At 37.6% G+C, this 27,550-nt stretch overlaps 1 protein-coding gene and 2 non-coding genes across 3 annotated transcripts; 2 read left to right on the forward strand and 1 right to left on the reverse strand.

Annotated features, from left to right (window-relative positions):
• The first annotated feature begins 4,773 nt into the window (after positions 1 to 4,773).
• LOC135086220 (phenoloxidase-activating factor 2-like) lies at positions 4,774 to 27,208 on the forward strand. The gene is made up of 9 exons (XM_063981046.1): positions 4,774 to 4,909; positions 8,067 to 8,292; positions 10,326 to 10,440; positions 11,079 to 11,187; positions 18,259 to 18,368; positions 18,915 to 19,144; positions 19,969 to 20,153; positions 20,809 to 20,973; positions 26,401 to 27,208. The coding sequence occupies exons 2-9, from the start codon at positions 8,067 to 8,069 to the stop codon at positions 26,566 to 26,568; spliced, it is 1,308 nt and encodes a 435-aa protein (XP_063837116.1). The 5' UTR covers positions 4,774 to 4,909; the 3' UTR covers positions 26,569 to 27,208.
• Positions 21,748 to 21,819, forward strand: Trnam-cau (transfer RNA methionine (anticodon CAU)). Its single transcript has one exon. It is a non-coding gene; the product is annotated as a tRNA-Met (tRNA).
• On the reverse strand, positions 25,504 to 25,575 carry Trnam-cau (transfer RNA methionine (anticodon CAU)). The gene has a single exon. It is a non-coding gene; the product is annotated as a tRNA-Met (tRNA).
• Positions 27,209 to 27,550: the final 342 nt, after the last annotated feature.

The following is a 27,550-nucleotide window of genomic DNA, read 5'->3' on the forward strand; positions in this document are numbered from 1 at the left end:
ATAGGACAGTTCAGTATTTTGGAACTACACTCGCGAGCAAAAGTATGGAATCACTTACATGAAGTTGTTTCCACGCGATCTTGTGTACTAACGAATTTGTTAGCAACAAAAAAAGTAGCACCATTTTAAAGATTAAACTTTTAACTTTAAATTGATACCAAATTCATTTAAATCACACCGGTATTTAAAAATATATCCCGCCTGAAGTGAAGAAGTAAGGAAAAAGACATGTATCAACTGTTTGATACGTCGCGAGTTGCGGCCTATTTACCCACTATAAAAGCAAGTGTATTCGGATTTTTGCTTTCACACGTTGATCCATACACATCTCCGCTTCCTTTGACACTTTACCTGGGATTCTACACCTTCAGAAGGAGCACAAATCGTTGCATTATTGCAAGAAGGGCTCAGCCAGCGGGCTATCGCACGTCAGCTCCACATAAGCCAGTCCTGGGTTTCGAAAGTTGTAAGACTCTTTCGGGAGACTGGTGGCTTTATCCCAAAACCAAGTTCTGAACAGCGCCGGTGCACATCGCAAAGGGATGACCGTTTTTTCATGTCAACCACTCTATAAAATCGTCATTTGACTGTTATCGACGTCCAGCAAGAGCTCAGAAATGTTCCTAGGATAGCTGTTAGCGAGTGGACAGTTCGCCTAAGATATAAGCAATAGATTTCGACTCCAAAAAGGCCTGCCACAGGCTCGAAACTGACGGCAGGTCACCGACAAGCACGCTTTCAATTAGCTCGCACTTATTTTGATGGGAAGGCGAGTAATGGAGGCGAGTTTTGTTCTCCGATAAATGCAGACTGTGTTTGCAGTGCAGCAGTCGAAGAGGTCGGGTCTATAGGCGGCATGGGGAGCGATTTGTACAGTGCTGGTTCGCTGAAACAGTGGCTTATGGGGGTGGCTTGCTCAACTTCTTATCGAGATGTGTACGAGCAAATTGAAAGCGTGTTATCGGTGACCTACCGTCAGTTTCGAGCCTGTGGCAGGCCTTTTTGGAGTCAAATTCTATTGCTTGTATCTTAGACGAACTGTCCACTCGCTAGCAGCTATCCTACGAACATTTCTGAGCTCTTGCTGGACGTCGATACCAGTCAAATGACGATTTCATAGAGAGGTTGACATGAAAAAACGGTCATCCCTCTGCGATGTGCACCGGCGCTGTTCAGAACTTGGTCTCGGGATAAAGCCACCAGTCTCCCGAAAGAGTCTTACAACTTTCGAAACCCAGGACTGGCTTATGTGGAGCTGACGTGCGATAGCCCGCTGGTTGAGCCCTTCTTGCAATAATGCAACGATTTGTGCTGCTTCTGAAGGTGTAGAATCCCAGGTAAAGTGTCAAAAGAAGCGGAGATGTGTATGGATCAACGTGTGAAAGCAAAAATCCGAATAAACGTGCTTTTATAGGGGGTAAATAGGCCGTAACTCGCGACGTATCAAACAGTTGATACATGTCTTTTTCCTTACTTCTTCACTTCAGGCGGGATATCTTTTTAAATACTGGTGTGATTTAAATGAATTTGGTATCAATTTAAAGTTAAAAGTTTAATCTTTAAAATGGTGCCTCTTTTTTTGTTGCTAACAAATTCGTTAGTACACAAGATCGCGTGGAAACAACTTCATGTAAGTGATTCCATACTTTTGCTCGCGAGTGTATATTATGTCAATGTCACCCCTCCCGTGCCGCGCCCATACCTCGGGCACTGACTGACTTATGTGATAGACCTATATCTAAGAACCCTTCACACACAACTTTTAAAGCACATTTTTAGGAGATCGAGGTCAATTCAGAAGAATTGAGATTTTTTGTTTACCTGCTTGAACTTTCATATTGAACATACATCCTTGAGTTTAAGATACTCGGAAAGTGGGCCTAAATACACAAGTAACAAATAAGTACAGTCATCTTGGGTTATTTTCAGGATAACTTTGAACAGGAAACAAAGTTACATTTATTAACTTTATTAATATAACTTTGAATTTCTCGTAAATTCAGATAATTTTTGGTTTTTATCTTCTAAGATAAGGATTAATGTACAAATAGAGTTATTTCAGAAAGCTTTCATTTTAAAAATACTTAAATAAAATAAAAATAAATATCCTTGGACATTTTACACTTAGCAAAGCTACTCTTTTTTTAAATACATAGGTACATATTATACACAGTTACACCAGGCCTCCGTCACTCGCCTATGCCGGCCGAGATAATTACCTACAGCGCGCGACAACTTCAAGTTGCAAATCAGTAAAGGCCGCCACGCGCCGTGACGCGCCTGTGAGCACACGCGTACCTATACACGCTCGGTGTATCATCGTCGCAATCAAGGTTTATTGTTCCAACGGCACTGTTATTCTTCTTTAATGAAAAATCGTAATATTTAGGAGTAATAATTAACTGTAGTGATTTAAATAATTATAAAAAACTACACTTTTAAAATAATTTTGAAATACTTATGACAAAAAACTGTAGCAAAAAAATTATTTTAGCTAATAAAAACATTAACTTTACTTCACCGTGTCTATTTTCCGACACTACACCTTTTAAAACTGTTTGTCCAATTTCGAATTATCGCAACACTGAAGTTTATTAATAGCTTACTTTAGAGATGGTACGATTATACAAACACCACTAAATTAAAGTTTACCAATCGTAAATACAATAAAAAAATAAGTTTTTATTTATTTTACTTTGCTTATACAACCCTGACGCTTGAGCTGTGAGCACAGAATAAGTAATAGTGCTGTGAGGTAGATCAATTCTGAACACAAAAAAATTGCGCTCTTGTGAGCGTAGTAGTAAGGTGCGATTTCGAATGCACCATGTGCGTTGGATATTTTGCATTATTATTATTACCGTTAAAATGCCGGCATCTGATCCTACACAAAGGAGTGCAATTTCTGTTGCTACTATTATGTATTCTGTGGTTACACCCAGACCCGTTACAGAAATTAAAATTCATCACTTCAATTTCTGCTCGGCCGGGAATCGAACCCGGGACCTCTCGGCATAGTAGTCCGTTCTGAACCACTACACCAAACTGCGACACGAAAATAATTATGTAGATTCATAATTATTTTCGTGTCGCCCGTTTGGTGTAAGTAGGTACCTTTAGAGGACCACCTTGTTGGACGACTCCCGCTGCGTTTCCGGTACGTGGCCTCCACTCCAGAACCTTGCTGCTCCATCGGCCGTCTGTTCTGGCCCATTCTGGTCTCGGCCGTGGCGCTGGATGCAGGAACCAACCGCGCGATATGGAAATTATTGGGCGAGGCCTATGTTCAGCAGTGGACGTCCTGTGGATGAAATGGTGATGACGATGAATTATTAAGAAGTGATAGTAGTTGATTACACACGTTAAGTGTGTCGACCTCTGACACTGAGGTTGATAAATATTGTAAACAACAATTTGTTTATCAACGTAAAGTAGAATAGTAGTAATTCCTTGATTTATTTTTAACGTAAACGAGGGAATATTAATAACTACAATGAAGGATTCTGATTTGTATTCGCTACAAGAACAAAAAAGACTGATAGAAATGTTGAAAAACTGTGTTTGGCGAAGGTCACCGAGGACTTGGAAAAAATAACTGATTTTGTTCAAAAATAAAATCTAATTATGAAGGCACTGCGTTTAGATGCTGACTGTTAAAACATAATTATTTAATTACGAGCGTAGGTACTATTGTTTCCCTGATTTCAGTTTGGTAACCGGTGAATACCCGCTATAATGACACATTTTTTATTCTGAACTGTCGTCTAGTAAATATTAAAGTCTTTTGTTGATTCATACAAGACTTGAATGTAGTTTCAATGGCTAAAAAACTTTCTTTCGACGCTCCAGTCTTGAACGTCGTGACATTGACCAAAAAACTTAAGACAATCCGCGAGCTAAACGAGTTTCGCTCTAAAGATAGATGAGTTTACTATGGCCAATGTGGGCATACCCACATTTGCGAATAACTTACCGGTATGCATTTTCCTCATAAGACACTTTGACATAGTGCAGTGAAGGAGGAGCAGTAGTTCTGCTTTTAAAAAGAAGAAAAAACTAAGACTTATTACTTAGTCACTGCAAGAGATGCTGGCATTTAAAGTCACTGTTATTTGTTAGATAGCGCTTCTATACATCTTTATCTGGAACCTGAAACTGGTTCTTTTTAACCAAAATCTTTATTATCTCATTTTACCAAGACTGTTTATTCCACAATCGGAATATCGGATGTAAACGATTTACATAAAAGAATACGTTACTTAATGCATGTATTTTCCTCGTTTTGATTTGGCCACAAATAAAGTGAGTTTTAGTAACGCCGGTTTTATTTTAATTGTTTTTAGTACCTATAACAGTATATTTTTTATATTCTACACAATTAAAAAAATAGAGCAAGAGTTGTAGACCCTACTACTGCATTTTTTTAAAGATATTTATTACCCACTATCTAGCATTGATGAAAAAAAGCTGTAGTATATTTTTCAAGAGGTTTACGCTATGCCTCCATAGCTCAGCGGTCAGAGCAATCTCCAGGCAAGCAAAAGATTCGATTTCCACCAGAGGCAATTGTTTTTCAAGTTAAAAAAAAGGTTTCGAGATTCCCATCTTCAAAAAAAATATTTTAAATGGAGATTTTGTTCCGCATGTTGCCGTTCCAGCGTCTCGTGCGTTCGCTCGCTCAGGACTTCAAGACCAATATTCTCTACTGGATCAATTTTAACTGTGGCACATAAAAACGACCTATGTTGACCATGTTTAAACATAAACGCTTCGGCCAGTCCGGTAACCGAAGCGGTCAGCAGCAGACCGCGAGGTCGCGCTTGAGGAAAACATTAAAATAATAAAACCTGCTTGGTGATTAAGAAACAATAATCTTGTTTTTATCTGTGCATTTAAAAAAGGAATAGAGGTGAGTTTTTAAGGTATTTTTAATGTAAATTGATTGGACACGGGGATGTACCGAGATGACTTTGATTTTGTTGGAACGAATTTTATTGTTATTACGGCATTATGAGCGATTTGAGAACCCAATGTAGTTTTAATCGAGCTTAAAATATCAAGGCAAAATGTTATTTAAATAAAATAAATCGAATAAATATTAGGGTACCTCCCTAATATTTATTCGTCTTCTAGTGGCTAAAAACAAAAAATGTGGATTTACTAACTTAGTAAAACAAATTAATTACAAATCTAATACTTAATAACTGATTAGGTAACTTAGTAGGAGAAGTTTGATAAAGTAATTTTTAGACCTTATTATTTTAACCTTCTCACTGTCGCGATGTCGGCGGGTAACTTCCTATCAAAAAGACGTGATTTTTTACGATCTGACCAAAGCATAAATTACTTACCTGATCTCATTTGATTTGGCTAAGATAGTTAATGAAAAAATTCACTGTGATATCGATCAAGCCTAGATTTCGTGAAGTTCACTGTTCTTTTTGCGGGAATCAAACCAGCACCGAGCGTTAATGTCATGAGCATCACATCCGGGGTCATGGTCGTTTAGTAATTTGTTTGTGTCTAGTCGCTATAACAAAAGCCTTTACTGTGTCGGTTATTCCCAGTTGCTCCTCTGAACACCTGAGGGCAACTGGGAATTTATACAGGGTGGAATTTTGTAATGCCACCAGGAGGGAAAGTAACTAACTACCTACTCTTAATATTTAATTGTAAGTAGATAGAAAATTTTTCTCAAAGAAAACATCCTTCCTTTATTTGAAAAGAAATAGAACTGCATTCAAAGATTTCCAAAAATTTGTTTGCCACACCTGGGAATCTAACCAACTAAAATCTGTTAAAAATTACACCCTGTATTTTTATTGCATCGATCGTTAGGGTTAAGTATAAGGATGAAATCTCTCTAACAAACTTGATAAATCAAATGAAAGGAAAACCATGAAATCTTAAATTGTTTTAATTAGTTACGTATGTACAGAAAATTGTACGTTAAGGTACTGAAGTTTAGAAAAAATTTCGAAAATCTTTGAATGCAGTTCTCTTTCTTTTCAAAAATAAAGGAATGTTTTCTTTCAGTAAAATTTTCTATCTACAGTATTAAGAGTAGGTACTTTCTCTACAGGTGGCATTACAAAATTCCACCCTGTATACCTACAAAAATGTATGTCTCTTGTAATAGGTAACTTTAAGTGAAGGCAACTTCAATGCACATCGGTCTTTAGGGTCTTATATTCGCAGGAAATGTGTTTTTGAGCTCATTTTATTGCCCCATAAGACGTGATGCCTTAGAGCATTGGTTCCCAAACTTATTTGAGACGCGCCCCCTTTCGACCATACAAAAAATTCCGCGCCCCTCCTCCTCCAGTCAAGATTATTTATTGGTCGTATCGAGCGGTCGCAGGTTTCTTATAGATGGCCCGCGCCCCCCTTTAAAGGTCGCCCCACTTTGGGAACTAATGCCTTAGAGGTTGTTTAGTTTGCTTGGAATATCCCAACTATTTAACTGAACCTCTATTTAAGAGTGTCTAGATATTTATCAGAGAGATAAATGGAAACCCAAAATCTTGAAGGAGCAATGGACGTCCTGTGGCTGAGATACCTAATGATAATGTTTTTTTTTTAATATTATCTAACCTACCTAGTTGCCTTTAACGATATCCATGGGGTCCTATTCTTCTCTGCCGAAACCATGGAGGCGGAAGCGGAACCATACGGCTACACATGTATAGGTACAGTCAGCGTCAAATAGTTCATGACACAAAGACACCCAGAGTGGCCAAAAAGTTGACAACAACACAACTTTATTTGCAAGTCTTCCCAAATAAATGAAGAATTGTAACAAGATGTGTTGCGAACATTTTGGCTACTTTGGGTGTCTCGAACTATTTGATGCTGACTGTATCACACGGTTTTGGCACGTTTTGGTTTCAAACTAAAACCAGCATAGAAGCAAAGATTTAGGTTATTTTAGTTATTATGTGTTGTTTTCCTTCACATATCTTGTTGTTATGACTTGTAAACCGCAGAAGATAAAGTTTAAATGATAAATGTATTTGTTACGAGGTAAATAAACTCGGTTATGACACAAATGCAACAGGAAATCGGGGAGTAAGATATAGGTAGTTAGACCGCAACTAAAAGCAATTTATTTGTATTTGAGTATACGAGTACTACAGCAGAATCGAACCTTTTTACCCGACTGTGCCAGAAGGATTGGAGGGTTATGTTTTTCGAGTGTATGTATGTACTGGTTCTGGAGTGGAGGCCACGTAAACGTAGCGTGGAACGGCCACCCACAAGGTGGACCCACGACCTTATAAAAGTAGCAGGAAGGCGCTGGATGCTGGCCGCTATCGACCGATCAATCTGCAAACATAATATTCTGTTAGTGAAAAAAACTATTTTCCCGCCAAATAATTCAAATAATATGGGCCAATATGGAATAGGGCCAATGAGGAAGCTGTTGACATTCACGTAACAGATTGTATTGCTCCAAACGACTAAGTACCTAGTATTTTTTTTTATTTGTCAGCACTCTGAAACGGTCCAAAAACGGTTTAGTTCAGTTCAGTTTCAGCCAAGTGACTTTCACTGCTGGACAAAGGCCTCCCCCAAGGATATCCACAACGACCAGTCCTGTGCTGCCCGCATCCAGGCATCGCCCGCGATTTTAAAAATGTAGTATAAATTAAAATATTTGCCTGAAGTTACATTTTACCAGGTTACAAATGGTTATGAATAGAATAATACAACTTTCCAACATAGATAATTTCTTGTAAATTCGTAATATATACGATGTAAAAAGACTAGCTGAGCCCATGTGTAGTTTACGCGTGAAAAGATTTCGCAACATTTTTCATTGATGCTCTGCTCCTACTAGTCGTTGCGAGATGGTACATATCCTTCTTACCTTTCTTCGATTCCCTTCTTCGATAGCTATCTAGGTATCCAACACAAAAATAACTTTTAAAATCAGGTCAGCAGTTCCTCAGATTAGCACGTTTGATCAAACAAACTCTTCATTTAATAAAAAAGAAAAAATACAGATTTATAATAATTTAGCATCGAGATATTTTTCATAACAAAAAGTCATATTCTTGTTCCAGATGTTCCTAAAAGCAGCGGCAGTATGCCTGCTCCTTGCCTCCACAATGGCCCAACAGAACGCAGGCGGCGGGGACCTCGAGTCCATCCTGCACCAGATCTTTGGGGAGCCCCCCAACGGATCCACCGTGGGCCCCACTCCGGCGGTGACGACCCCCCCTTCGGTGGTGGGGGATAGAATCCCCCCGCAGCCGTCTACGCTTGTGCCGATTACTACTGGTGACAATGGTAAGTTTTTTTTTATATGACAATAGTGACTGAGTTTCTTGCGCTGCTTCTTCTCAGCACTGGCCCATTAATTGTCCTGAAGCAGTGGTAGGGTTAATACTGGGACGCGTAAAAGTGGGTTTTAAAAACCTATTTGCATAAATAAATGAGTTTTTTATAACTTTTACTGCCTACGGCGGAAATCGAACCCACGACCTTTCACTTGCCGGGCGACTGCTCGTCCATCTGAGCTACTTATACACCGAATGAAGCCGTTGAAATTTTCAAGTGCCAATTTATTATCTTACTAGCTGACCCGGCGAATTTCGTACCGCTTTCAGAAACGATGTAGGATAATGGTATAATATTTTTTCAAGTCAGTCCAGCAATTTCGGAACCTATTCAATACAAATAAACAATATTAGTGTAATGTAGATGAATAAAGGTGCCTATACCTAATATCTAACGAGAAGTTTCAAAAAAATTTGGCTGATTTTTTTTTCTCTGTATAATGTGCTAAGTATAGTTTCATGTTATAATTCCCTAATATTGTAAGTAAGTAGGTACTGTTAGGTATTGTTAACGTTGTCTAACGATTGATTGATTTCAAATCAACTAAAGTCCTTATTTGTTTATTAATTAAAAACTAATTTCATTTCCAGCGATCAATTAAAGTGAACTCTAGAGAAATTTTATTTTCTTGCGGTTAAAGATCTAAGAAACCACTTAATAATCAAAGAAACCTCTAATAGCATAATACATCAATCAGTAACTGTATACAAATAATTAAATAACTGGTTTTAAATATTCCAAATCCATCAACACGGTTAAATATAATAAATATTAAAAATCTATTAGTTAAAATTACCATTTCGTGGTTGGTGTTAGTCGTCGAGCAAATAACAAATCTTCAGTTTTTAGATCGTAACTCATAGTTATTTACTAAGATGGCGGTCAAACATTGACCTCCAGGATTATGCGTGAAAGAACTTGGCAGGGTTGCCAAAAATTAACAATAGTCTAAAACAGTGATTTTCTTTAGTTAGGGGATCGCGAGAGGTCGTAAAAACTACCTCGTATTCGGTCCCTAAAACATCTCTGTAACATATAAAATTCATGAAAAAAAGCAAATGGTCGGGAGCTTGCAAAATATTTTTTCATAGGGAGGTCGTGTCATGAAAAAGGTTCAAAAACACTGGTCCAAAAATGAACAAAAAAATCAGATTCCAAAAAAGTGCACTAAATATAGAAAAATAGGGTCAATTGACCAACAATCGAATACCAAAATTTCAATATTTCATACACCCTTCATTTTGGAAGTCGTTTTTTACTGACTTTTTAAGCAATTTTATTGGGTGGTGGTTTTTAATTATAAAGAATAAAATAAAATTTTTAGTGCTCTTTTTTGGAGTCTGCTGTCTGCTCCAACGAAAGGCTAGCAGTTAATTGTGTTGTGAATAAATTCTGCAAATTCGTTTACCTGGATGACATAATATTTCAAGTTATTTTAATTTAAAAACGAAACTTCATTTGGATTTTTCTACCAATAAAAATATTTTGGCAAATTTGGCAATGTGACACAGCCCTGACCGACCCTCGCCTCGCAAAACAGGCCATTCGAGTTACTTCACATTTTATTTGCATTTTTATGTCAATATTAATAAAACCACAACTTCTTGGGAATATGTAATAAACCGTATGATATGTAAATTATTTAAAAATTTTAATAGGTACAAGTTTTGAAGAAAGTGACGTCATAAGAAAGGATTATTAGAGACTAGAGTACATTCTCAAAGTCAAATTCTTTACTCGTGTTGTTCTTTTCACTTGTAAATAAAATTTGTGTCTATTTGAAATGTCTAAACTATTTTTTGCGGAACTGTAAACTTTAAATTTTAATATTAAAACACGTCTAAACGGGATCCTGCAAATAACGGGATATCTCCCTAGGAAAGAACTCTTAAGATCTTGTCGATGTTATTTAACTTTTTATGAGCGAGTGGAAAATTAATTAGGGCGCAGGAGAAAAACTTAAAAATTATTTTTTTCCACAGCCGACACATCATGCACCACAGACAAAGGGGAAGTGGGGGAGTGCGTCAAGTACTACCTTTGTGACGTCAACAACAACACCATCAACACTGATGGCTTTGGCATCATTGATATACGGTCAGTATCCTAATTTATTAAAGGCCTGCGTAGGCGATGGACTTTTTTCCACAGACTACACTACTATTTGTAGGGGGTACCCACTTTTAGATAGTCACTCGACGGCACAAGCTTTATACAACGAGGCACCTCCCTATGAAAGCCGTGTGGTGACGGCAGAGTAGAATACATTTGTCACCAACCCCTACTCTTCCCACGGGTGTGTCGTAAGAGGCGACTTAGGGACTAGACATCAAACAGAGAACGGGCAGCAGCGCTCTCTGAAAAAAATCAATCTTTTAAACTGCGATCTCCAACCCGCCTGCCAAGCGTGGAGATTATGGCAAAACCCTCCACTATAGTGGAGGAGGCTCATAGTCCAGCAGTGGACTGTAAAGAGCTGTTGATGATGAAATTAGAGCCGTGCTTCTGCGGTGAAAACACTGGGACTTAAGATGATGATTAGTATGAAAGCCTTTTCCAGGGTACTTTAAACACGACCCAACATAGCTCCTCAATCCAGGTAGGCCCCGTGGGGAGTTGACGCCAAATCCTCCATTTGCCTCTGGTAAATTAGTCGTGCTCTTCCAAAGGAGACTAAATATGACCTGATCTTGATGATAATGGTACACTTTTCAACGTATTGTTTTTATTTGCAGTGTCCGCGACGGCCCCTGCGAGTCTTACCTGGACACCTGCTGCCTGCTGCCCGACAAGCGTCCTCCAGAAGACCCCATCACTCCCAAACCCCCACCGAAAGAGGAACAGGTACGTTCGTTCGTTTCAGCCAAATGACGTCCACTGCTGGACAAAGGCTTCCCCCAAGGTTTTCCACAATGAACGGTCCTGCGCTGCCCGCATCCAGGCTCTTTCCGCGACCTTTAGCAGATCGTCGGTCGGAGGAACAGACATTATTTCCCGACCGCCTTACAAAGGAGGGTCTTGACTTAATGTCCTATGTCCCTTAGATGGGGCATGTGATGGGGCGTTCACAACAGTCCTCCATCGCGTTCAGTCTTGAGCTTCGCGTTTGATCTCGCTCCAAGTCTTGCCGATATTCTTCGCCTCGTCTACTACTCACTACCACACTTACTGCTACGGTAGTGAGGTAAGAGGGGTAGAGAGTTTATTTATTACAAGCTCTTGCCCGCGGCTTCGTCCGCTTGAAATTCGGTCTGGTATAGCCTGTTACTCTGGGATAATGTAGTGTTCTAATAAAAAAAGAGTTTTTGAAATCGGTCCAGTAGTTTTGAAGTTTGTTTTTCTAATCTTTCCTCTTTATAATATTAGTCTGCGACTTGTTATTATTATAAAATTAATTAAGTTAAACACATAAAACAAAAAATAGTGCCTATTGTTATTTGTTTACTTCATTATTAAAATAAAAAAGGTCGAGTTAAAACCATTTAGTTATGGTACGTAAGCTGACGTTCATATTTTATTTTCTGTATGTATCTACATTGTTTTAATTGGTACGTCCGAAAATACATAAAACTAATTAGTCCTCTTGGGTATTGTTTAAAAAATTAAAAGAGTACTCAGAACGCTGCATAACATTAAAATAAATAATCAGTAAGGATAACTTGATCGCATTTTTTTCAAAAGTAGTTACATAATATATTAATTACAGTGGGTCTAGACAAAGTGCAAATTATAATCGCAAACCAGTCGAAAAGTGGTCGAAAAGCCCCTTTTTTGTATGGAGTTTTGACGGATTCGATTTTCGATTCGATCAAAAAGTGCGTTTTGTCTAGGGGGGCTGTGGGTCTAGACAAAGTGCAAATTATAATCGCAAACCAGTCGAAAAGTGGCCGAAAAGCCCCTTTTTTGTATGGAGTTTCGACGGATTCGATTTTCGATTCGATCAAAAAGTGCGTTTTGTCTAGGGGGGCTGCGATCGAAAAAGGGGCTTTTCGACCACTTTTCGACTGGTTTGCGATTATAATTTGCACTTTGTCTAGACCCACTGAAGGATATTTTGCTGACGTTTGACGTTACTAAAACCTCCCGTGCCGCTCCCATACCTTTGTCCACCACTTTGTGCTGAATAAAGACTTTCTTATTCTTATTCCATTCAGACATTGGTTGAGTTAAGCGCTAGACCTTAGACCTTGCAATACTCATAACGTGTTATTGATTTAAGACACAAGTGTCATAAGAAATACGTTTTCCTCATAGAGTGATCGATTAGTTTAAGTCTAGTAACTGTAGTATTATTTCCTAGAACTTACAACAAAAGTAGAATGTTTAAAGATTTTTAACGTTATATCTTTAGAATGAAGGCTCAAAATCAATCGTGGAAATTTGTTAAGATGGCGTCTGTACGAAGAAACCTATTTAAAAGTCATGGACAAACTTACAATCGTGATTAGATTTTGAATGTTATGATATTTTAATGTTAAAAGCGGATTTGCTAAACGCGATACCTAATTTTTATAAGTAGGTAGGTAGATACATACTTTACTTACCCCTCAGGGGTTTGAACCCGGGACATAAGCAGAACTTGTAGATACTAATATACATATACATGTAAACAGTTGTGAGAAAGATTTGTTTACGTATAGTATTAACAAAAACTACTTACTGGACCGATTTTGATAAGACAAAACGTGGTCATCACCTGTTACCATCCAAAATAAAACACTGGTTAAAAACGAGGGCAGTGGACACGAACAGGCGAAGTGACCCTATTCAAAATAATAATTATATTTACATACATACTATTTACATTTTTTTTTTATTAAAAAAACACTCCTGTGATTTAATATTACCGACGTCAATCGATGTATGAAATTCTAGGAAGGAAGCAATGACATACCTACATACGATACGACGAACTAAGAAAACGTAGAGATAATAATTAATTATGACCTTTTAAACATAAATTGGTATTATGTATGTTCTTATCAACATGAATATTTATTTATACAACAAGTAAGAAGGTCACCGATGCAGTTGAGGTAGCACCACAACATAAAAGTGATTAGTAGGTAAAATAATCATCATCAGAGGGCCTAGACAGTGTGAGTTTTACATTTATGTACGCACTCATTACTGAGCAGCACTCATTAGTGAGCACGTCAAAAAATGACTTTAAATCACAGATATGGATTAGAGTAGATACAGCAAGTTGCTAGTCAAAGCGTGCCATTCCGATATGTCCAAATGGACATACATGGTCGAGTGATGTTCATGTAATCCGATTACAACAATCGGGTACGATGATTTTACGAGGACAGTAGTACGAACACGGTAGAGAGAAGAAATTATTTACGGATTGAGAATTGTAATTAACAGCAACGAGTAACAAATATGTAATTAATTAGAATAAAGTAGCAGTAGAAGAATTATAAAGCAAGTTAGATCAGTGATCGCGGAAGACAGAGTGCACTGTATAACGTCGAAATATACAAATCAAGAAGTTAGGTCAGTGATCGCAGTATACACTATTACTACTTACTAGTCTATGTATACGACGCCCGAGATTTTGTCGTTTAGAAATATCTTCAAAACTAAGTACCAGAGCCCCGATTACGGTAATTTTTTACGTTTCCAATCCAGACGCGTTTCTGATTCTGCGATACGATTGGTCAAAACAGCTGACGTACGCTGTTGAACGACCAATCGTATCGCAGAATCGAGAAGCGTGTCTGGATTGTAGACGTTAAAAGTTACCGTAATCGGGGCTCTGACTTAGCTTTATGAAAGAAAACGTATTGGCAAAACTACGCATTTTTACATTTATTAAAAATAAAAAGCTTGAGTAAAATAGTCTTTGTTTTATGAAACTAGATCATTTACTTACTAGGATATTTAAAAGTATGGAATTAAGTATGAATTACTAGTAGTACTATTTAACATAATGGAATAACGATCATTACTTTCATAAACATTAGGCACAACAAAAATATTATTTGCAAATTAATAATGTTGAATTGTAGAATAACGTCTACCGCTACAAAATTATTTTAATCCACAGTCAGACTAGCTATAAATTTAACAAAATATCAGTTTTATCGGAATTAATTAATTTTTGAATCGAGTCACACGATATCATTCGATGACTTTGCGAATGCAGTACGATGATACGATTACTTTTACGTTGCGGCAATCACTAAAATTCGCTAAAATGACACTAATGACGTTTAAAAAGTGGCACGCTCGGCTTCATACAATTTTTGACACATGCTGCATCTATCCATATCTGTGCTTTAAATGTATGATGGATTGTATAGCGCCCCTAGCGGGAAACGTTCAAAAACTAAAATTTTCATACATTGACATTTTTTTAAACTCACACTCAGCCCATAGGTCATTTTTAGTCTCCACTACAGGAGCACGACCCTCTCTAATTTATCAAGCAAATTGAGGATTTGGCGTATACTCCCCACGCTGGCTAGACGGGTTGGGGAGGCCTGATGTTCGCATATTTGTCCCTTAGTCGCCTTTTACTACATCCACGGAAAGAGATTATTCTAGACTCCCAGAATCACACGCCATTTTTGAGTTTCAATCATCATCATCATCATTGAACGTCCACTGCTGAACATAGGCCTCCCCCAATGATTTCCACATCGCCCGGTTGGCAGTTAGCGGCCTGTGTCCAGCGCCTTCCTGCTACCTTTATGAGGTCGGTTGGGGCCACCTTATTTTGTTCAGTGAATAAAATAAAAATAAAATACTTCGAACAGATTATATTAACCCACCCTCAAGGTGGACCGACGACCTCATAATATAGGTAGCAGAAAGGCGCTGGATTCTGGCCGCCACCAACCAGCCATTGTAGAAATTATTGGGGGAGGCCCTTAGATCAAACCTATGGCTGAAATGATGATGATGATGATTAAATTAATAAGCAGATCATCAAAATCAGTATTTCATGAAGACAGGTCAGGGGCCTACTACGCTTACTTCTATTGTCATATTTTTTGCGCACATCCGTATAACATATTGTTAACTTTTTGTATGAAGTTAATTAACTTGAAAATAGACCTTGGAAAACACGCTTGTTACCGCCATTCTATTTAAATCAGATAGTTCCTAGCAAGTTTAGAACTTCAGAGCATGCAGTAGGTATTCATACTAGCTTATGCCCGCGACTTAGCCTACGCGTGTTAGTCACAGAAATACCAACCTGCTTTGACATCTATCGTTGTAATTTGGCCACTTAACACTTAACCAGGCTCAAAAAAAAATCTTTGGTTTTTAACTGTATCTTCACAGCATAAAGTTCAAATTGAAGTTGGCTACATTTTAAACGGGTTACCTACGTGAGTGCGACAAACGTTACATCGAAAAACTTTACTGCGAACGATTTTATAGTCGTATTTTATAATTTATTTATATTTATGTTTCTATTCTTATGTTATTTAATCAAAGATGTAACTGTTAAATATATGTAATAAGTAAATAAAATGTAATGTATTTATAATCTTATTTCATCTATAATTTTGTACCGCCCACTTCATTCTATGTATGTATGTAAGCAATGATATTATAGAACTATAGATATGTTACGTTCATAGAAATTACGATTTTATAGCCTGACCAGGAACATAAAAACCCTGGCATAGAGGCGCGTCAATTGCATTTGATAGTGCAACACTGAGTACAGTCGTACCTGTGTTAAATTAATAGGCTAACTTTATGTATCAGGATTCAGGATTAAGGGCTAATTTGATATTTTCATAAATTAACGAAAAAATATTATTATAGGTAACCTGGTTTAAATAAATTAAATGAAACCATCAATCGAGCTGGTAGGATTTATTTTATTATTCATCAATAATCAAATTCAGAACTTGAATATTCAACTGCAATGTCTGCTCATGAACGCTTCAAACTCGGTACTTCTTTCCCAATTCCATAAAATTCAACACGAAAGTGACAAAAAAATTTAAAATAGGTAGTTGAAACAAACCACAGCTAATTTTCGTAGTGGACTGTACTATACGATAAACAGTCAGTCAATTTGACAACCTTTGTCGGAAACATTATTCAATGAAAATATTGTCCGAACCCTTAGTATTTCTCTTCGACAAATACTTTAACACATTGTGAACCACTTTTCTTTCACGACTTTAAAAAGATTTTAGCAATTTAATTCACAAAATCAATTGCGCACATTTAAAATAAAGTTTGTTTACACTTTGACAGCAATAGACTGACATGCAAGGTGACATGTCAATGAAGTTTTCAGTTACTGTTGCCATTAAAAGAAATTAGTACCATTAGTTTTCCGCAACATGGCGAGGGTTTTTATGTTCCTGGTCGGGCTATAATCCGTGCCGAGCTATTCCAAATTGCACACATTGACAAATGTAACTGATAAGTGAAACAAAAGATACGAAATAGCACGCAAATGAAAGAGATAGCTATAGTTTTAACGATTCTGCACTAACTAATCTATGTCCGCAGCGCACGCATCCTTATCGCTCTAACGTCAAAACAAGATCGCTTTCTCTTTCTTAACTTGAACATGGCGCATGGCGTCTTGATTGTTTGCATAAATAATTAAAAATATAAATACTAAATAATTTTGCATAATCACATGTGGTAAGAGATCCCTTGTATTTTGTTTACTTTAGAGTCATAATTGGTACACTTTCGAAACACACACGATGGCATTTTTTATTTATTTTGGTAAGAACACAGGAACTTACGGTGTGGTACGCACGCGATTGCGTACGACGCAGGCCACACGAAGACTAAATACAAGACGTTCCAATTGGGACGTATTTGAGTAATCACAGCGCGAGCGCTTATAACATATCTGCTTTTGTTTTTATATAATATCATTGTATGTAAGTAATTTCATTTTTTTATCTATCTGCTAAGTCAAATAAAGAAGGCTTCGCAGTAAAATCGTTCGCAGTAAAGTTTTTCGATGTAACGTAACATCGCAATAACAAGGCATCGATATAACAAGGCGTCGCAGTATAGTAACTTCGCAGAAAGGTTTTCGAAGAAACAAAATTCGATGTAACGTTTGTCGCACTCACGTAGGTAACCGATTTTAAACCAAGGCCTTTTAAGGGTTACCTGAATATCGTTCTATTTTAGCATTAAATAATTTAGTTATTCTCCAATAAAGCATTGTTTATAATAATCCTAGGTTACAATACTAAAGTTTCGTAATAACTGAAAATGAAACAAATCCGGCAATCAAGACATTTCACTTTCCCGCCAAGAAGTTATCGATCGATCTTTTTTTATCTATTGCACTGTTTGTGAATTTGTTACTATGGAAAGTGAGCAAAAACGTTTTACGGTACAACCTGTGGATCTAGACAAAGTGCAAATTATAATCGCAAACCAGTCGAAAAGTGGTCGAAAAGCCCCTTTTTTGTATGGAGTTTTGACGGATTCGATTTTCGATTCGATCAAAAAGTGCGTTTTGTCTAGGGGGGCTGGTCGAGTTAACTACGCACCTGGCGGCCGTGACGTCACATCGTCGCTTTGGTACGGGGATATCCAGCGAGGTGCGCAGTTAACTCGATCGGGTTGTATGTTGAAGTCGCCTAAACAGGGTGTTAGGTAAATGGGTATATGAGCCGACACTAGCCCATGTTAACATGGGCATATGTGGTATGGTGATATGGTGAAGTCAGAAAATTGATATCTTCATTTTAATTATTTTAATTTTCATACAAATCGAATTTTATAAAATTTATTTGGTATGAAAATAAAAAAAAATTAAATGATGATATCAAATTTCTGACTTCACCATACCATTTATATGCTTATGTTAACATGGGCTAGTGTCGGCTCATATACCCATTTACCTAACACCCTGTATATTAATATTAAATTTGTTTTTATTAAATATTTCTTTCACAGAAAGAAGGCTGCGGCTGGCGCAATACCAAAGGCGTGGGCTTCATGACCACCGGGGACACCGACGGCGAGGCCAAGTTCGGCGAGTTCCCATGGATGGTGGCCATCTTGAAGTAAGTCAACACAATACGAGTGGTAGGTATAGTGCTTAGGGCTATCGTTTTAGCGATGTATTCCACTTTGAGCACCCGTTCATATAGCACCTGCGCCAATAGAATCTTGCCTATTCCACTCAGAGCAGAGCTTTGTGCCGGTGGTTATGGTCACTGTCACTTGTTAGTGGCGAAAACAGTGGCGCCAGCTGGTGAGCGCTGAAGCGGTAGGAGGACTACAGCATTACCCTCACCAGGATGGCGCCACTGTAGAGTAAGGTCATGTCAGTCGCCAGTGGTGCCACAGTCCACTATTGCATGCTGTGACATAATAATTAAGGCAGCACTTAAATTAAGTTCAAAAACGTTGTAAAGATTGTTTTAGTGTAGGTATGTCTTATTGGTTGTCCTATTGAATAAATAAATAGAGGATGAAAAGCGTGAATAATTACGTATAAATGCCAGTCCCCACTGGCTCATATCTAAAAGTTACCCCTCTTCCTCGTGTGAAGTGATTCTAAAGAGAACTAAGATCTAAGAACTAAATAAACAATTTCGTTTCCCCAGAATCGAGCCAGTCAACAACAATGAGCCGGGCGGCCAACAGCTCAACGTTTATGTCGGAGGAGGCTCCCTCATCCACATGAGGGTAGTTCTCACCACAGCCCACTACGTGGCCAAAGCTAACAAGCTCAGGGTCCGAGCGGGAGAGTGGGACACACAGACCACGAAGGAAATATACCCGTATCAGGACAGAGATGTGGATTCCATCGAGATCCACAAGGACTTTAATGCAGGTATGCTTTTTAGTAAAATTCCACCCGGAAACTAAAATCTCACTCGATTATTTCTAAACTATAGATTGATTATACAAGATATTATTATCGAAAAACTGATTATTGATCCTGAAAGTGCTTCATGAGCTCTTTCAAACGGTATCAATGGATACAGCGGGATACAGATACAAATCTTAGCTTGTGTGGTTCGCCTCAACTCTCGCTGCGCGGCCTGTAATTTTTTTTAACAACGATTAGGTGGTCTTTGGACTCGGTCTATGGGCGTGGTCAGTAGACGCGGTCTTCGGGCGTGGTCTGCAGACCTGGTCCACCGACGCGGTCTTCAGGCGTGGTCTTTAGACCTGGTCTACCGACGCGGTCTTCGGGCGTGGTCCACAGACCTGGTTCACCGACGTGGTCTTCGGGCGTGGTCTACAGACCTGGTCTACCGACGCCGTCTTCGGGCGTGGTCTTTAGACCTGGTCCACCGACGCGGTCTTCGGGCGTGGTCTACAGACCAGGTTCACCGACGCGGTCTTCGGGCGTGGTCTGCAGACCTGGTCGGTGGACGAGGTCTCCAGGCATGGTCCGTGGGCAAGGTCTCTGGACCGGAATGGAATTAAAATTAACGCGCCAACACGAAACTCAAATCAAACAAAGCTATTCCCACCATAAAGTTATTAATCCGAAGAAACCTTCATAATCTTCGTGGAAGTACTAGTATTACGTATAATGAACCTACTTTAAACAGTTTATTGCTGGGGGCCAAAACCAACGGGGAGTACTTATGATATGTAGAACGAATGACTGACTTCTATTCTTAACATTTCTTTTCCATCTTTCAGGCAACTTATTCTACGACATCGCTCTCCTCTTCCTAAACAAGCCCATGGACCCGGCGCCCAACATCGGCGTGGCTTGTCTCCCGCCTCCCAAACGACTGCAGACCGCTGGGACTAGGTGCTTCGCTTCGGGCTGGGGGAAAGACAAGTTCGGGAAGGCTGGGCGGTACCAGGTTATTCTGAAGAAGGTGAGTGAAAACTTTTTCTTTTGCTGTAAGCCTAGGCGCAGACCATTGACTTTTCGTCGGCCGATATTTTAGTCGGATTGAGCACAGACCGCAGATTTAAATTTTAAAGTCGGCCGATTGCTTCATTCGATAGATATTTCTTGAAGAGATCAGTCGCGTGAAATGTTTCTCAGAAATATTATTATTTCTTTACTTGACTAGTTCTTGGTCGCGGCTACGCCTGCGTGAAATTTAGTTTGCCGCAACAAAACTGACTAACATAGCACTTATCATTGTAATTTGGCCAATAAACTCAATATCCTTACAAATTATAGCCTATTAATAATATGTTTTGCCCATTGCCACTTCAGCTTGTTAATCCGTCGGGCTATGTCAGCGACTTTAGTTCGTTTGTTCTTTATAGCACGCTGTGCAACTTTGAGCTTCTGTATAAGGCCTATAGTGAGAGGCCATCTGTTATTGTCGCATAACCTAAAAATGACTAAGGGCTGATTTTTCAATCATCAAATAACTTTTAACTGACGAATAAATTTGTCATTTTGACATATTTCCCATATTGAAACTGTCAATATGCCAAACTTATTCTTCAGTTAAAAGTTATCCAACGATTGAAAAATCAGCTCTAAATCTTAGTAAGTATATTTATTATTCCCAGGTGGAACTCCCAGTAGTAAAACACAGCACATGCCAAGGTCTCCTTCGGAAGACGCGTCTGGGCCGTTTGTTCGAACTGCACAGAAGCTTCATGTGCGCTGGTGGTGAAGCTGGCATTGATACGTGCAAGGGAGATGGAGGGTCACCGCTCGTCTGTCCTATGGAGGTACGTCATCATCTTCTTTATCACAAACATCAGTAATATCACCAACTTCATCAAAGCTATCATCATTAACATCACCGACATAATCATCATCATCAGCCTCTTTCTCATCACTATCAACAACAATAACTACATCATTGGTATCATCACTATCATCATCAACTTCCCTATCAGTATGTATCACCTACGTCATCATCATCGTTATAAACATCATCACCTTCATCACCATCACCAAATTCATCATTATTATTATCAATTCATTATCATCAAAAACAACAAAATACCAAAATAACAACACTAATCTTCATCACCAACATTTCATCAACTCGTCATTTTAATTTTTTCATGGTTTTTAGCATCAATACCAACATATTCATTCTAACCGTCCGCGTCGTCATCATTTCCATCATCAGCATTATTTAAGTTCATAAACTTTATTTTTTTAATGAAACCTGTCAAAATGTTTGAGAACATGCTTAAAGATTTTGGGTCAGTTAACTTAGAAAATTCTTGCTACTGACGTCCATTATGGTTATTTTATAACTTAAAAATATGGAGAAGTAAAAAAAACTGTAAAAAGTATCTCAACTGATTCGTGACAAGGGTATAAAGTTCCTAATTTTGCTAGACTAATTGCAACCGACCTGTCCCATATTTGTCATCAAATCATGCAAATTATTTTAATTACAAAAAGGAAGCAAAAAAGCTATTAAAAGTATTTCAATTGACTAGTGACTCAGGTCCTATACAATCCCCTATTTCGCCGCTTCACACACAAGCAGAGTGGCGCAGTGGAAGCGTGCTGGGCCCATAACCCAGAGGTCCGTAGATCGAAACTACGCTCTGCTAAGAATCTAGTTTTTTTTTTATCTTTTTTCTCGTATTTTTTTGTTTTTTTTTAAGAAGAATATTTATTAGTAATTTTATTGAGATCTAGAATAGATATCAACACGTCAACAAAAATGGGTCACGAAATTTTTTTTACGAGGTCACTATTTACAAGTTGCTAATAATAATTAGTCCAGTCATTTAAGCTTAAATTAGGTAAGAATCTCGGAATTAGAGATACCCAGCTGTAAGTCTGTAAATACTTGTATATTGACACCCTAAAAGTTGTCTCAAAACCTACATATGGTAGGGTGTAAGCAACTATTAAATTTTAAGGTCAAAGGTCACAAAAATCGGTTTTTTGCGCTTTTTTTGGAAATATCTCATTTCCTATGGGTTTTTTGCTATTTGTATTTATTATCAATATTGTAGAATACCAAATTCTCTACAAATTTTGTTTAAAAATTTTTTTTATACGGTGAACCGTTTTCGAGATAGAGGGCGGAGAGCGCGCGGTCACTGCATCACTTCAGGTCAACTTAAGCGGTTTAGGTTTTTCATACAAAAGGATTTTCCCGCTAATTCCCGTGGGAATTTCGGTAATTACTTGTTGTAAATAAGCTTTAAGTTTACTAAGGTACCTACATGCCAAATTTCAAGCGTCTAACTTCCGTTAAGCGTTTAGATTTTTCATACAAAAGGATTTTCCCGCTAATTCCTGTTCCCGTGGGAATTCCTAAGTAAACTATAACCTGCCCAGGTGTATGAAGAATAATTGTACCAAGTTTCGTTAAAATCCGTCGAGTAGTTTTTGTTTCTATAAGGAACATAGGGTAGACCGGGGACAATAGTACCATTTTTTGGAAATTGTTCAATATTGAGAAATCTAATGAAATGTAACTTATTCTGTTAGGATGCTGTAAAAACTAGACTCTTAAGCTACAAATTTAAGCATGCAGAGTTGAACTATTATTTCGAATACTTAATGAAAAACGAATTTGAACTGTACGACGTCTCATGTTACAATTGACCCCTACAACGGGTCAATTGTACCAATAATATATGAGGCAATAAAAGTAGTTATGTTTATCTAATCATCACCTTTATTGGTATTCTGTTCTCTTAATCTCCTACAATCATCAGTCTTTATTAATTGAGATCGAAAATATTTAGGAACAAGTATGAAAAATCAACACTTAAGTTTAAAAACAACACAATAACTTTTCTTCCATAAAAACGAAAACACTAACTGTTTCTACATAATATGCCATCTATTTGGCTCGGATATTGCTTCTGAAACAACAATAAGCATAATAACAATGATAGAAATACCAAAACTGAAAAATCTATTTTTGTATGAGGGTACAATTGACCCCTGGTACAATTGACCCTGATTATTTATACCTACTACTGCTTCGAAAGGAATAGATCCGTTGATCCGCGATCCGTACTTTTGACTCTACGCCGAGGCATCTAAAACAAAATGTTCAAATACTTAGTTACTTACTGAATTAAGCTAAAATGTACATATTCAGAAGGGTTTTAGAAACCTATATTAAAACATTTTAAGTAGGCATTTAGGTACTTATATCACCTTTTTATCTACTTATTTAATAAAACACATTAAGTATGTATCTAATTAATGCTTAATACATGCAACTATGAATGAGCCTGTAATTGTAAAAATATAATTGGAAAAATGTAAAATAACCACGTGAATGTTTTATAATAACTTATCTTATTATAAGTATAGGTACTTTAAAACCAATTTTTGATATTATGTAGTAAGTATAAAATAAGGTTCCGGGGGTTAATTGTACCACAGGGTTGATTGTACCGCTACAATTGACCCCATGGAGACTGGTACAATTGTTCCAAGTAGGTAGTCAAGAGAACTTCACCTAAAATTCAGTCATTTTCACAGTGAATGCCAATAATTCGCTGTCGATACAAAGTTTAGAGGCTGGATAAACTATTGACAACAATACTTTGGTAACAAATAGCATATTAGGCAACTTATGGGCTCATTAATTTGACATAAAAACTTACTGCGGCTGGGCAAAAAACAAAAATCTTTCCTGTACATCTTCGTTTCTCAGCACAAGCGCCGCCGACTGGTGAGCGGATGGAAACACAAAAAGCGCATATTCTGACGCTATGCACACAATCTAACGTCGCTTGTATGAAGAAATATCGCCGATGGTACTATTGACCCGTGGTACTATTGTACCCGGTCTCCCCTACAGACGGACAGACAGACAGACAAAAATTTTACTGATTGCATTTTTGGCATCAGTATCGATCACTAATCACCCCCTGATAGTTATTTTGAAAATATATTTCATGTATAGAATTCTGTCCGTCTGTATGTTCCTTATAGAAACAAAAACTACTCGACGGATTTTAACGAAACTTGGTACAATTATTCTTCATACACCTGGGCAGGTTATAGTATACTTAGGAATTCCCACGGGAACAGGAATTAGCGGGAAAATCCTTTTGTATGAAAAATCTAAACGCTTAACGGAAGTTAGACGCTTGAAATTTGGCATGTAGGTACCTTAGTAAACTCAAAGCTTAGTTACAACAAAGAATTCCCGAAATTCTCACAGGTCTAAACCGCTTAAGTAGACCTGAAGTGATGCAGTGACCGCGCGCTCTCCGCCCTCTATCTCGAAAACGGTTCACCGTATAAAAAAAGTTTTTAAACAAAATTTGTAGAGAATTTAGTATTCTACAATATTGATAATAAATACAAATAGCAAAAAACCCACAGGAAATGAGATATTTCTAAAAAAAGCGCAAAAAACCGATTTTTGTGACCGTTGACCTTGAAATTTAATAGTTGCTTACACCCTACCATATGTAGGTTTTGAGACAACTTTTAGGGTGTCAATATACACGTATTTACAGACTTACAGCTGGGTATCTCGAATTCCGAGGTGAACTTACTATAATGACTGGACTATAATCCCGTTAACCCCTCATGGTAAGCTACTATTACTACAATAGTCGAGCGACGCCGGTTTTTGGCCTCTTTTTTTATTTTATTTATTTTTTGTTTACACTCTTTAGATCTAGGTCTACCTTTTAGAACTTCATCACTCTATGTTTGATTTCATTTTTTTTGTAAAAAAAAATTTCCTAAAAAATATTCTGAAAAATAAAAAACAGTTGCCGTTATCTATTCATACCCGAAAATGGGTTTTTAGAACTGATCTTTAAATCTAGAGTTATACAAAAATCTAAATTAATAAAAACTATTTTGGTGAGCCCACTAAGAAAAAAGCGGTAGAAATAAATATAAGAATATACCAACACTGATGAAACACAATTTATTTTTAAAGATTTTTACGATATTTAACAGTTTTTTATTTATTTATTTAAATGAACAGATGTTTTACAACCAACGCAAACCTAACTAAACATTTAACTACTGATGTTCAAGTTAAAGTTTCCGAGGTTCAGGCCCACAGATTACGATATTTTTTATTGATTTCTCTCAAAGTTGATTGAACAAAAACTTTTTTAAAACAATAAAAAAGAGACCAAAAATCATGTTGCATGCATAGTTTCCAAAGTTTAGACCCACAAATTACACTATTTCACTTCTCCCAAAGTTTTTGGTTGTACAATATTTTTTTAAACAAATAACAAAAACAAAAATTAAAACAAAAGCGTGATTCAAGAAATGACTACTATTTATAGCAGAGCGTAGTTTCGATCTACGGACCTCTGGGTTATGGGCCCAGCACGCTTCCACTGCGCCACTCTGCTTGTGTGTGAAGCGGCGAAATTAACGTATAGATGTGATGTCAAAAGTCCTTGATTTTTTTAAACGAACGTTGATAGTGATGTGTGTCACTAATGATCTGTTGTCGATTAAAAATTATATTATGCACTAATTATGGATGTCGTTAAATGTTCATCCAATGATTAAGAAATGACTGTATTTTCTTCTAAAATAGTTTTCTGTGCGAATTCAAATTCTTTATTGCCCAGTGCAATTTTATAGGGGATGCTATGACTACTTCAGTAGGTATAGGTCTTAAGCACACTTATCAATCCGGAAAGGGATCGACACCGTATCCATTGTCGTATCTAAGGTTTCTTTTTCAGGGTTTGCGAATAGTAGGTGTTATAATTTACGAGTTAGTAACTATCCAATTATCATCTTCAAATCGGTAGCCCAAAATAACTATACGCACATGACCGTACTTTATTTAGAAAATACAAACTTTACAATATAGTGTAATAAATCAAACTTACTATGACATGTTTACCTCTAAACTCAGTCAGAACTGAGTTACGAGCATTAGAAGTTTGATGATTTTACATACTAGATTTGCTTTTTGCGCGTAAGTTTTGTAAGAAATTGCAACAAAATAGTGACATTGTATGTGTAAACAAACAATACCATCCACTATAGGCTCCAGCAACAGCGTGGAGCAGAATCAGCGCAATAAAAAAAGACACACTCAGCCCTCTGTTATTGACACACGACCTGTCATTCGCCTTCAATCGCGCCGGCGATGGCGACCTGCACGCATTGGTGTGGTTGAAGCTTTATTAAACACATACTTATTGTTCTTTCTTTCGCAGTTCGAGACCGACCGCTACGTGCAAGCCGGCATGGTAGCTTGGGGCATCGGCTGCGGCGAGAACGGCACCCCCGGCGTTTATGTTGATGTGTCTGTCCTGCGAGACTGGATCGACGACAAGATGGCCGGCAAGGGATACGGCGATGAGATGACTTACGCTAGATATTAAGTTCCAAAGATAGATTTGTGGTGTATTAAGGTCTTTGTTACAGTTTTATTTTTCCACACCACAACCACACCAACGCGTGTAGATTGCCATCGGCGCCGGCGCGATCATAAGCCAATGACAGGTCGTGGGGACTGTCATGGGTCGCGCGACCTGTCATTGGCCTATGATCGCGCCGGCAATGGCGATCTGCCCCCCTAGACAAAACGCACTTTTTGATCGAATCGAAAATCGAATCCGTCAAAACTCCATACAAAAAAGGGGCTTTTCGACCACTTTTCGACTGGTTTGCGATTATAATTTGCACTTTGTCTAGACCCACTGTACGCGTTGGTGTGGTTGAAGCTTTACGCTAGATACCTACTAAGAAAGCTTCAAAGACAAAGTTTTGTGGTCTTACCGTTCACAGTTCTCGAGTATCATCAGCCAAACAGGATTTGATGAAAAAATGATTTAAATTTAGATTTATAGACATGAATGTTCTTAGTTTTATAATTCACACTCAATGTAAATAATACTTATAGAATTTTTATACATTATAATTGTAATATTGTTACATAATAATATCAAGTGACTCAAAAACGACTGTATTTTTTATAATTTTGTACTTACATTGCCTTAATAAAGACCGTTTTTAAAATAATGTGTTTTTAATTCCATACTAATTCAGTTTAGATTAATTTAGCACCTGTGGCATCAATAAATTGCTATAGTACTTAGTACAATATTTATTTTATAGCAATAAATATTTTTCTGTTTCTAATTAATGTTCAGTGAAACCCTTTAGGCACACTGTGTTAAACAATAATTGCTTTTCGATTGCTTAAAATGATTAGCCAAGCTGCAGATCACCGATTTTTAGTTGGCCGATAGTTAAGCCCGATTCTAATTTGTATGAAGAATCGGCCGATACCAAATCGGTGTAATGTGCGCACTTTCATACTTGCCCATACTGATTAACAGCCCGACCCAACTATCGGACAAC

The sequence above is a fragment of the Ostrinia nubilalis genome, chromosome 30, assembly GCF_963855985.1.
Source record: "Ostrinia nubilalis chromosome 30, ilOstNubi1.1, whole genome shotgun sequence".
Lineage (NCBI taxonomy): Eukaryota > Metazoa > Arthropoda > Insecta > Lepidoptera > Crambidae > Ostrinia > Ostrinia nubilalis.

Bases quoted from the DNA above. Each gene is read 5' to 3' on its own strand.
- LOC135086220 (XM_063981046.1), top strand. From the start codon at position 8,067: ATGTTCCTAAAAGCAGCGGCAGTATGCCTGCTCCTTGCCTCCACAATG. The intron at 8,293-10,325 runs GTAAGTTTTTTT...TTTTTTCCACAG, and splicing joins GATTACTACTGGTGACAATG to CCGACACATCATGCACCACA. The intron at 10,441-11,078 runs GTCAGTATCCTA...TTTTATTTGCAG, and splicing joins TTTGGCATCATTGATATACG to TGTCCGCGACGGCCCCTGCG.